The sequence below is a fragment of the Mobula birostris genome, chromosome 4 (assembly GCF_030028105.1).
Source record: "Mobula birostris isolate sMobBir1 chromosome 4, sMobBir1.hap1, whole genome shotgun sequence".
NCBI classification, from domain to species: Eukaryota; Metazoa; Chordata; class Chondrichthyes; order Myliobatiformes; family Myliobatidae; genus Mobula; species Mobula birostris.
The window spans coordinates 132,860,391-132,872,798 of NC_092373.1; the positions used below are offsets into that span (position 1 = coordinate 132,860,391).

At 40.4% G+C, this 12,408-nt stretch overlaps 1 protein-coding gene across 2 annotated transcripts in view; it reads right to left on the minus strand.

Moving 5' to 3' along the window:
* Positions 1-12,408, minus strand: part of lrba (LPS-responsive vesicle trafficking, beach and anchor containing) — an 803,145-nt gene that overhangs the window by 168,421 nt on the left and 622,316 nt on the right. For both annotated transcript variants that reach the window (XM_072256051.1, XM_072256050.1), the window contains exon 46: positions 10,133-10,285. In XM_072256051.1, coding sequence (XP_072112152.1) covers positions 10,133-10,285 — 153 coding nt within the window. The remainder of the gene's footprint in view (positions 1-10,132; positions 10,286-12,408) is intronic.

Here is a 12,408-nt window from a genome sequence, read left to right on the forward strand (position 1 = left end):
TTTGCTTGGGTTATTCATCAATTCTGAATTACTTTGTTTAGAATTCAAATGTGTAACACAACATGAACTAAAATATAACAGAAAATTCAAGAAATGTCAATATGAATTTGCCAACGACACAACTATTGTTGGTATTATTACGAGGAGGTAAACAGGAACAAGATGAATCAGCTGCAGAGTGGTGTTGCAACAACAACCTTGAACTTAACATCAGTAAGATCAAAGAATTAATTGTGGACTTCAGGAAGGGGAAGTCAAGGGAATACACACCAGTCCTCATTGAGGTATCAGCAGGGGAAAGGTTGACCAGGTTCAAGTTCCTAGGTGTCAACATATTTTGAGTATCTATCCTGGGCCCAGTATATTGGTGCAATTACAAAGAAGGCATGACACAGATTACACTTCATCAGGAGTTTGTGGAGATTTGGTATGTTACCAAACACACTCGCAGATATCTGCAGATGTACTCTGGAGAGCGCCCTAACTGGTTTGCAGGGACCACTATCTGGTATGGAGGGGCCACAGCACAGGATTGGAAAAAGCTGTAGAAAGCTGTAAATTCAGTCAGCTCCATCACGACCAGTAGCCTCCCCAGCACTGAGGACCCTTTCAAAAAGTAATGCCTTACAAAGACTGCATCCATCTTTAAGGAACCCCATCACCCAGGACACGTCCTCTTCTCATAGCTACCATCAAAGAGGGATACCGGAGCCTGAAGACACACACTCAACATTTCAGGGAACAGCTTCTATCCCTCTGCCATCAGATTTCTGAATGGACAATAAATCCATGTACACTACCTCACTATTTTTTCATTCTACTTATTTTATATATTTCTTATTACAATTCATAGTTTTTCTACTATGATGTACTGCAATGTACTGCTGCTGCAAAACAACAAATTCACAACATATGCTACTGACATTAAACCCGATTCTGATTCTGATTCTCAAAAGCAGTATTTCTGAAGGGAAATACTTCAGGTTGATGATTTTTTAATCATCACCCAGATGCAATGGGATCTGCAGAGTATTTCCAGCACTTACTTTCTCCATATCAGATTTTCTAGCACCAACTGCAATTTTCCCTCAGCCCATTTCAGCCAAACACACACAAAGACAGTGCAAGATTTTCACACAGTGAGCAAATTTCATCATTTCCTTTTCATAAAGTTGAGAGATTTAATTTCTTCCAAGACAAAGACAGATCATGTTTGAAAACTAAGACTTTATTTTCAATTTTTAACCAGGTCTATTAGCTAAGAACTAGCATCTACAATGCAAAAGCCAAGTTCTTAGACTCCAAATGCTAAATTGGAGATCACACAAAACATGGTTGTATGCTTTGGGATTTATATGTAAAGTAGTGATTTGATTAGAATTCTCAATCTATGAACGAGAATTTACAAAGTAGTTTAGTTTTAGAGATACAGCACAGTAACAGGCTCATCCAGTCTAATGAGCCTGTGCCACTCTATTAAACGTAGAACCATAGAACCATAGAAACTACAGCACAGAAACAGGCCCTTTGGCCCTTCTTGGCTGTGCCGAACCATTTTCTGCCTAGTCCCACTGACCTGCACACGGACCATATCCCTCCATACACCTCCCATCCATGTATCTGTCCAATTTATTCTTAAATGTTAAAAAAGAACCTGCATTTACCACCTCGTCTGGCAGCTCATTCCATACTCCCACCACTCTCTGTGTGAAGAAGCCCCCTCTAATATTCCCTTTAAACTTTTCCCCCCTCACCCTTAACCCATGTCCTCTGGTTGTTTTCTCCCCTTGCCTCAGTGGAAAAAGCCTGCTTGCATTCACTCTATCTATACCCATCATAATTTTATATACCTCTATCAAATCTCCCCTCATTCTTCTACGCTCCAGGGAATAAAGTCCTAACCTATTCAACCTTTCTCTGTAACTGAGTTTCTCAAGTCCCGGCAACATCCTTGTAAACCTTCTCTGCACTCTTTCAACCTTATTTATATCCTTCCTGTGATTTGGTGACCAAAACTGAACACAATACTCCAGATTCGGCCTCACCAATGCCTTATACAACCTCATCATAACATTCCAGCTCTTATACTCAATACTTTGATTAATAGAGGCCAATGTACCAAAAGCTCTCTTTACAACCCTATCTACCTGTGACGACACTTTTAGGGAATTTTGTATCTGTATTCCCAGATCCCTCTGTTCCACTGCACTCCTCAGTGCCTTACCATTAACCCTGTATGTTCTACGTTGGTTTGTCCTTCCAACGTGCAATACCTCACACTTGTCAGTATTAAACTCCATCTGCCATTTTTCAGCCCATTTTTACAGCTGGTCCAAGTCCCTCTGCAGGCTCTGAAAACCTTCCTCACTGTCTACTACACCTCCAATCTTTGTATCATCAGCAAACTTGCTGATCCAATTTACCACATTATCATCCAGATCATTGATATAGATGACAAATAACAATGGACCCAGCACTGATCCCTGTGGCACACCACTAGTCACAGGCCTCCACTCAGAGAAGCAATTCTCTACCACCACTCTCTGGCTTCTTCCATCGAGCCAATGTCTAATCCAATTTACCACCTCTCCATGTATACCTAGCCACTGAATTTTCCTAACTAACCTCCCATGCGGGACCTTGTCAAAGGCCTTACTGAAGTCCATGTAGACAATATCCACTGCCTTCCCTTCATCCACTTTCCTGGTAACCTCCTCGAAAAACTCCAACAGATTGGTCAAACAAGACCTACCATGCACAAAGCCATGTTGACTCTCCCTAATAAGCCCCTGTCTATCCAAATGCTTGTAGATTCTGTCTCTTAGTACTCCCTCCAATAACTTACCTACTACTGACGTTAAACTCACCGGCCTATAATTTCCCGGATTACTTTTCGATCCTTTCTTAAACAACGGAACAACATGAGCCACTCTCCAATCCTCCGGCACTTCACCCGTAGACAGCGACATTTTAAATATTTCTGCCAGGGCCCCCGCAATTTCAACACTAGTCTCCTTCAAGGTCCGAGGGAACACTCTGTCAGGTCCCGGGGATTTATCCACTTTAATTTTCCTCAAGACAGCAAGCACCTCCTCCTTTTCAATCTGTACAATTTCCATGGTCTCACTACTTGATTCTCTCAATTCCATAGATTTCATGCCAGCTTCCTTAGTAAATACAGACGCAAAAAACCTATTTAAGATCTCCCCCATTTCCTTTGGTTCCGCACAAAACCGACCACTCTGATCTTCAAGAGGACCAATTTTATCCCTTACAATCCTTTTGCTCTTAATATACTTGTAAAAGCTCTTTGGATTATCCTTCACTTTGACTGCCAAGGCAACCTCATGTCTTCTTTTTGCCCTCCTGATTTCTTTCTTAAGTATTTTCTTGCACTTCTTATACTCCTCAAGCACCTGATTTACCCCGTTTCCTATACATTTCATACAACTCCCTCTTCTTCTTTATCAGAGTTGCAATATCCCTTGAGAACCAAGGTTCCTTATTCCTATTCAACTTGCCTTTAATCCTGACAGGAACATACAAACCCTGCACTCTCAAAATTTCCCCTTTGAAGGCTTCCCACCTACCAATCACATCTTTGCCAGAGAACAACCTGTCCCAATCCACGCTTTTTAGATCCTTTCTCATTTCTTCAAATTTGGCCTTCTTCCAGTTCAGAACCTCAACCCTAGGACCAGATCTATTCTTGTCCATGATCAAATTGAAACTAATGGTGTTATGATCACTGGAACCAAAGTGCTCCCCTACACAGACTTCTGTCACTTGCCCTAATTCGTTTCCTAACAGGAGATCCAATACTGCATCCCCTCTAGTTGGTCCCTCTATATACTGATTTAGAAAACTTTCCTGAACACATTTTACAAACTCTAAACCATCTAGACCCCTAACAGTAAGGGAGTCCCAATCAATGTATGGAAAATTAAAATCCCCTACCACCACAACTTTGTTTCCTGCAGTTGCCTGCTATCTCTCTGCAGATTTGCTCTTCCAAGTCTCGTTGACTATTGGGTGGTCTGTAATACAATCCCACTAATGTGGCCATATCTTTCCTGTTTCTCAGCTCCACCCATAAGGACTCTGTAGACAAGCCCTCTAATCTGTCCTGCCTGAGCACTGCTGTAATATTTTCCCTAACAAGCAATGCTACTCCCCCACCTTTCATTCCTCTGCCTCGATCACATCTGAAACATCGGAACCTTGGAATATTAAGCTGCCAGTCCTGCCCCTCCTGTAGCCAAGTTTCACTAATTGCTACAACATCATAATTCCACGTGTCAATCCACGCCCTCAACTCATCCGCCGTCCCCGCAATACTCCTAGCATTGAAATATATACACCTCAGAAGATTTTTACCACCACTCACAACCTTTCTATCAGCGGATTTGCTTAAACTTTCAATATCATCTATTTTCACCCCAGCTACACTGTCAGCTCTGGCACTCTGGTTCCCATCCCCCTGCAAATCTAGTTTAAAGCCTCCCCAATAGCAATAACAAACCTCCCTGAAAGGATATTGGTCCCCCTGTGGTTCAAGTGTAACCCGTCTCTCTTGTACAGGTCCCACCTGCCCCAGAAGAGGTCCCAATGATCCTGAAATCTGAAACCCTGCCCCCTACACCAGTTCCTCAGCCACTTGTTCCTCCTCCAGAGCATCCTATTCCTACCCTCACTGGCACCTAGCACAGGTAGCAATCTTGAGATTACCACCCTTGAGGTCCTGCTTTTCAACTTCCTACCAAGCTCTCTATACTCACTGTCCAGGACCTCTTCACTCTTCCTTGCTATGTCATTGGTACCGATGTGCACCGCGACATCTGGCTGGTCACCCTCCCACTTCAGAATGTCATGCAATCGATCAGAGACATCCTTGACCCTGGCACCTGGGAGGCAACAAACCATCCTGGATTCTCTGTCACGACCACAGAACCTTCTACCTGCACCTCTAACTATCGAGTCCCCTATCACTACCACTCTCCTCTTTTTCCCCCCTCCCTTCTACACTGCAGAGCCAGACTCAGTGCCAGAGATCCGGCTACTGCAGCTAGTCCCAGGTAAGTCATCCCCCCCCAACAGTATCCAATGCGGTATACTTGTTGTTGAGGGGAATGGCCACAGGGGAACCCTGCTCTGCCTGCCCTTTCCTCTTCCCTCGCCTGATAGTGACCCAGTTTCCTGTCCTCTGCTCCTTTGGCGTAACTATCTCCCTGTAGCTACAATCTATAATCTCCTCATTCTTCCGGATGATCCGAAGGTCATCCAACTCCTGCTCCAGTTCCCTAACGCGGTTTGTCAGGAGCTGCAGCTGGATGCACTTCTTGCAGGTGTCGTTGTCAGGGACACCGGAGGGCTCCCTGACCTCCCACATCCTGCAAGAGGAGCACTCCAACATCCTGCCTGGCATTCTCTCTACGCTAGACTATCTGAACCTGTGTGACTAATTATACGACTAACCCAAAGATTACATTTCGGAATGTGGGAGAAAACTGGGAACCTGGAGGAAAACAATGTGGTCACGGGGAGAACATACAAGCTCCTTACAGAGAGTGGCAGGGTATTCAACCCAGTTGCTGGCACGAGAAAGCATTACGCTAACAACAATGCTACTGTGCTGCCTAGTAGATTTGTGATTTCCCCCCCATTTATTAGGGATTCAAACACTGAGAAATACAAAATTTAAAAAAAAATTAGAAAACATTCCTACATACACAAATGCATAGATGTCTCTCGCCTTTCTCTTTTGAAAAATGTAATCAGTGCAACTTCACCCTATAATTTTAAATATAAGATTTATAGACTTTATTAACCAAAGCTATTAATTAACACAGAACAAAGCATGCACACGGATATAGGTCAGCCATCATCTCACTGAATGGGGAAGCAATGACAAAAAGGTAAAAGCCTTCGCCTGTTCCTACATTTGCTGTAATTATTTCTTTTCCTTATCCACCCAGAAAAAATCCTTATTTAAACTAGTTTCACACTAATGAATCAGGTTCTTATGCAAAATAAATTGGAGATGGAAGATACCAAAAATAGTAGTTGGGTCACTTCATTGAGGAAGGGTGAAGGGCAGGGTGTCTGAGGCACAAAGATCTCTGCATAATTAATTATGACAATCCATCCAAAATTATCTGGCCTATGTCCCTTTTCATCATCTGCTATCTTGCATTGGGATATATCATCCAGTGTTTCAACTAGAGAATTAGAAGAACATTTTATTTTTCAAGTCAGTGAAAAATATAAAGGCCTCCTGACTGTTCAACTAAAGTGGAGATGTTTCAGTCTCAGTCTCAGCGTATTCCCATGAGGGCACAGGGAAGGGAAATTAAAGCCAGAACTCCACAGATGACCATAAAGATGGAGTAAAATACAGCAGAAAAAAAGAGGATATGGCAGATGCCAGGTTGCTAGCACAAGTGGGAATCAGACTGATTACAGAATGTTTGGAGGGGAAGTTTAAAAAATATAGAAGCAAAAAGAAAAAAAATTGACAGAAAGTACTAAAGAAAGAAACAAAAAAATTCTGGCATACGAACAGAAAAATTATTCTAAGAGGAAAAGTGGGGATAATTAATTAGACAAACTGGAAAGAATATAGTCACAGGCCGGGCACAAATGAGGTACTATTTTAATATTTTGCACCATTCTTTACCTGGAAGCTGCTGTTGGAGTTTCTGCAAAGGAAGATGAAATTATCCTATCAATGGACACAACATTGATAAAGAGAACCGATCAGAAGGGCTAACTGTGTTGAAAATAAATACATCACATGATGAGGATGGGAAACATCTTACACTGCAAAGGAAAGGAATAAATTTCACAGCTCTGCTCTTAATTTTACCATCTTATTTAGGTTCAATGTTGGTATTTAAGGACTGAAAACTGCTGATGTTACATCCTTGTTCTAGAATAGGAATAGTAACTAGGTATTACAGATCTGACAGTTTAATATGGTGATGGGGAAAGTTCCAGAAGCAACAAGGAGGGATGGAATTAAGAGTCCTTTGGAGAAACTCTGCAATGTTAAAGGCATGTGTCTAACATAGATTTGTCTAACACAATTTTCTCAATGATTTGAACTAAATTATGGGGCACAATTTTCAAACATAGGGTATTTGTAACGTGGAGGCATAGTGAACCATGGGGAGGATAGTAACGACTCAGGCTTGGTGGAGCGGGTGAATAAGTAGTACATGAAATTTAACTTTGAGAATAATCAAGAGTTACATTTTGGCATGAAGGTTGAGGCTAGGCAATAAAAACACGAGGGCAATATTATATAAAAATAAGTGCAAGAACAGAAAAAGGATGGCATGGTAGTAGATCAGTAAACAATACTGCCTTATGCCTCTGGTGACATGTCTTCAATCTATCTATATGAAGCTTGTGAGATCTCCCCATAGTCACATGGATTTCCCCTACAGCTCTCATTTTCACCCAAATCCCAAAGATATGCTGGTTAGTTAATTCACTATTGTAAATTATTCTTTACTATAGGCAACTAGTAAGGGAATCAAAGGGAGTTGATGGGCCTGGAAGAAAGAATAAACTAGCAGGGCTGCAGGAAAATAAGGAGAGGAATGGGAGGAACATCACCCATTGCCCATCCTGGTCCAACCACAAAGACATCAAGTACAAGAAAGCTCAGAAGTACTTCTACTTCTGCAGAAGGCTAAAGAATTTGGCTTGTCCTCTTTGACCTTCACAGGTTTTTCTTGATGCAGCCCATCTGGATACATCACAGCTTGATATGGCAACTGCGATAACTTATGACCACAAGAAACTGCAGGAAGCTGTGGACATAGATCAGCATGTAACAGAAACCGGTCTCCTATCCATGGAATCTGTCTACACTTCTCGCTACCTTGGTAAAGTGGCTAACATAATCAAGCCCCACCCAACCTGGTCATTCCTCTCCTCTTCCCCAACCCCCCATTGGGCAGGAAATACAAAAGCCTGAAAGCATGTACCACTAAGTTCAAAGACAGCTTCTATCCTACTGTTATAAGCCTATTGAAAGGTCCCTCCTGGTATGATAAGATGGGCACTTGACCTCACAATCAACCTCATTATGACCCTGCACCTTACTGTCTGCCTGCACTGCACTTTCTTTGCAGCTGTAACACTTTATTCTGCATTCCATTATTGTCCATCCTCGCACTATCTCAATTCACAGTTGCAATGAAATCATTTGTATGCAAGGCTTACAAAATAAAGATTTTTACTGTGCTTCAGTACATGTTACAATAATAAACTAGTTTACTGATGTACCAATTGCGATCGCTCTGCTGGAAGTCATCATGCTAGAAAAAAAGGCCTTCCTTCTGTGTCTTAGTAAGTGGTGCGGCTAGCTGAACTGCAACATAGGTTAAATCCTGACCTCTGGTGCTATGCCTGTGGAGACTGTACATTATCCCTATCAGTGCTCTATTATTTCTCCAGTGCTCTGGCCTCCTACCTCAGAGTATGGCTTGGTAGTTGAAATGGCCACTGCTAATTGTCCTAGATGAGTGGTAAAATCTAGGGGAAGTTGATGGGAATGTGAGGAGAATAAGCTGGGTCAAGGTAGTATTAGAACAAAAATGAGTCCTTGAATGTCGGCGTGTTCTCAGTGGGCGAGAGGACCTGTCTGCATGCTCCATCAATCACTCTCTGATTCTAACTCCTTCAGAAAAAAGATCCTGGTGTATATAATTTTAGTTTGTTGAAAGTGGCAGAACAAGTTAATAACATGGTTAAAAATATATGCTGGATCCAGGTTTTTAAAAGTACAGTCACAAAGCCCAGAAAAGGCCCTTTGATACAATTTATTCATGCTAACTATCAACTTCCCATTTAATCTATAGTACTCCTATAAACAGAAATAGTTCATAACCATCTATGCCTTGGCAAGTTAAGTGCTCACAGAAGCACAGCACTCAAGCGCAAGGAAATTATGATGAACATTTTGGTTCAGCCCCAAATGGAGCATTATATAGTATTTTTGGAAAGATGTGGAGAAGATGCAGAGATTCACCAAAAAATTGTCTTTAGTTATGTGGATAGAATGGAGAGCCTGAGGTTGGAGCAGATTAATTTTCAAAGAAATGTTTTAAAATTATTTAAAATAATGAAGGGTAAAGACATAAGATAACTTGTTCCAACTGGTAGAAGGAATGCAGATTAAGGGGACACAATGTTAAGTGAATGATAAAAGAAATTAAAATGATCTGAGTGGTCATGGTCTGGAATGTGCTGCCAGTAGTGGTGGAGGAGGTAAAATTCAATTGTCGGCTAAATCTTGTCTGCCCATATGATAGCTGTTCTATGATTCTGTAAAATCCTCAGAAAAATACATCCCATAATTTAAAAATGTAAACACGAGAAAACCTGCAGATGCTGGAAATTCAAGCAACAGTTCAGCAACATCTGAGTTGGGTGATCAGCCATGATCATACTGAATGGCGGTGCAGGCTCGAAGGGCTAAACGGCCTACTCCTGCACCTATTTTCTATGTTTCTACGTAACACACACAAAATGCTGGTGGAACGCAGCAGGCCAGGCAGCATCTATAGGAAGAAGTACAGTTGACGTTTCGGGCCGAGACGTCGACAGTACTTCTTCCTATAGATGCTGCCTGGCCTGCTGCGTTCCATCAGCATTTTGTGTGTGTTGCGTCCCATAATTTCTATCTTTTAAGCTGAAGTAAAATAAAGCTTAATCAACTTTCCAGTTTGACAGAATATTCTGGAACTTTACCACTGTTATTGTATCTGATGCAGGTTTCTGACCATCAAATAACCTGACTTTCAACATGTATAAAATAAAAACAATTTAGTATCTTTATCAAAATAACCTTTTACATAAAGCTTTTATACCACTTACTACTACTTCTTGAAAACGTTAAACAGGACCAAATAATTCACGTAAGAATGAGAACTGTTCCAATGAAGCAATTTTGAAAATGCCATCTGGGTATCAAATTTCATTGTTACATATTAAAAATCATTATGACAATTTCATACTATTGCTTCTCAGAAGTTTTTTATCATCCCATACTTTAAACTGGTTTCATGAGTCACAAACCCAAAACATGACATTCTTGAAAGAAATAATCTAAATATCTTACCAGTCTGTTTATGCGAACAAATTCTTCAGGAGTCTTGGCCCATGGTGGAAGCTCTACATCAGACACCACAGTGCCATCATCCATAACACCCAAATTGTAGTTGTTGGAATTCACAAACATCTCCGGAAGATAATAAAATTCAGGAATCAGCTCCTATGGAAGAAATAAATCATCATTCATTTCAGAAAATAAAGTACTTATAGCCAGGGCCTCTTTTATCATATTCTATGCAAAATTCAGAAATGAGATGCAAATACGCATACTTTATTCACACTGTTTTAATCTGCTAAAAGTCATATTTGTCAGTTTCAGTGAACTATGTTCTGAGTACCAAAGCAATTTAAAAATAGCTGTGATAGGAATAACCATCTCAAGTTCAACTGCTTAAAAATATCTTTTACAACCCAAGCACCAGTTAACAATAACTAATGTATTCATTACTATTTTGAACAAACAAGACCAAATTGAAAATAAGCCGCTAAATAATTGATTAATTCACCCATAACTAAATATCTGACAACATAATTCACAAAAAGACTTAGAGCTCAAGATTTCTGAAAAAAATCACTGCTCCGAGAGAGAAAATAGTAAGTAAATAAGGACTGAGGTTGGCTTGCTTCATTCGAGTGGGGAGGAGTGGATGAGGCTTGTGCATGAATTCTTTTAACATCTGGTGGCCTTTACATATCAGGTGCCACAAAGAACATGGTTCTGGTCCATGATGAATGAAGACTAGGCTTTGTTGCACAGACTAGCATACAAAAATACATATCCACTAAGTGTATGCAGGCTTATTCTAGCCTCACACACACAATCTTGCCATCACCTTTTCCTCAGTTGTTCTTTTGCAACAACTATGCTTGATCTGTTACCTCCTTGTATCTCCCTACCTCTGTCCCCCTTTCCCTAACTGCTTTTCTTGGCTACCCATTTCCCTTGGTTCCCTCAGGCTCCCTAACTTACCTTTATTCCTCTAAGATTCTCTTCCCTTCCCTCTAAATTCCATCGCTGTTTGCTCCTTTCCTTCCCCAAATCTTCACATGTGTTGTGCACTCACCTCAAGAGAGGTTACCTAATGACTGCTGCCACTCGCTTGGAAATCTATTCTCAATGGCAATCAATACCTCATCGTACAGTCACTACAACTATATTTCCTGAAGCCTGTGGTGTAGCCAGAACAGACACTTGCTCAGTACTGCTTGTGTTGGCAGTATGTAATCTCCCAGCAAACTAGATTGGTCAAGCAATAAATATTGTCCAGAACAGAAGGAATACAGAGGGATCTATTAAAACATGTAATATCTCATCCTAAAAACTGCATGCCCAGTCATATAGCATTTTCTCAGTACTACACTGATATATTGACCTAGATTATGATGCTTAACTGTACAGTTATCCTTGAAAAAACTTTTGAATCTGGAGGTGAGAGTGCTATCACTGAGAAAAAAAATGACAAAATACATAAGAAAATCATTCATCTCCAAAAAAACATTTTAAATGGTATTAACCTGCTGCATTGCATTTGAGAGGAGCATTTACCATGTTTCTTGATTATGATCACGAGCAAAGGCAAAATCCTGACAGAATACATGGGCCAGAGTTTCCCAGCTATTCAAAGGTACATAGCTAGGAAGTTGGAGGGGGAATAATATGATTCAGATTGTTACACACAATTCTCCAAGGCTTCTGAATCAAAGTATAAGGACTTAGAGATATTCAGGTGGTGCAGTTGTTTCCTTCTAATAAGAACATTTTGTCAGAGTCATCAAATTACTAAACAGAACACTGTAACATTTGTTAGTAACCCTGGATCTCTACTATCTGGACGTACTTATCACATATTATAACTGCTTAATATCATATTTCACCTAAAACAAACACCTACAGTATCTGTCTCTGCTATCACAATATTTAGTTTCATAAAATACAACATAGTTTTAAAAATGAGCTAAAACCGCTAAACTGCAATGAAATATGAATGCACCATGGAGAGAAATAGAGTGAATGCATAATTTTGATATGTTAAAGAAAATTAAAACTAAGAGAGACATTTAAAAGATAGCTAAGCTGTTATTGAGAACTTTATCACCATAGGTCAAAATTGCCCTCAAAGAAAATAAACGAAAAGCCAGTATTTCTTTGATTACCTTAAACATTGGTGAGATTTGTTATGTGCAGCATTTCTACATTCTGTTAGAAACCATTTAAGATTATCTATAACTAATGCAATGTACCCTCTGGTTATCAATGATCAAATACTTACATAAGTACAAACG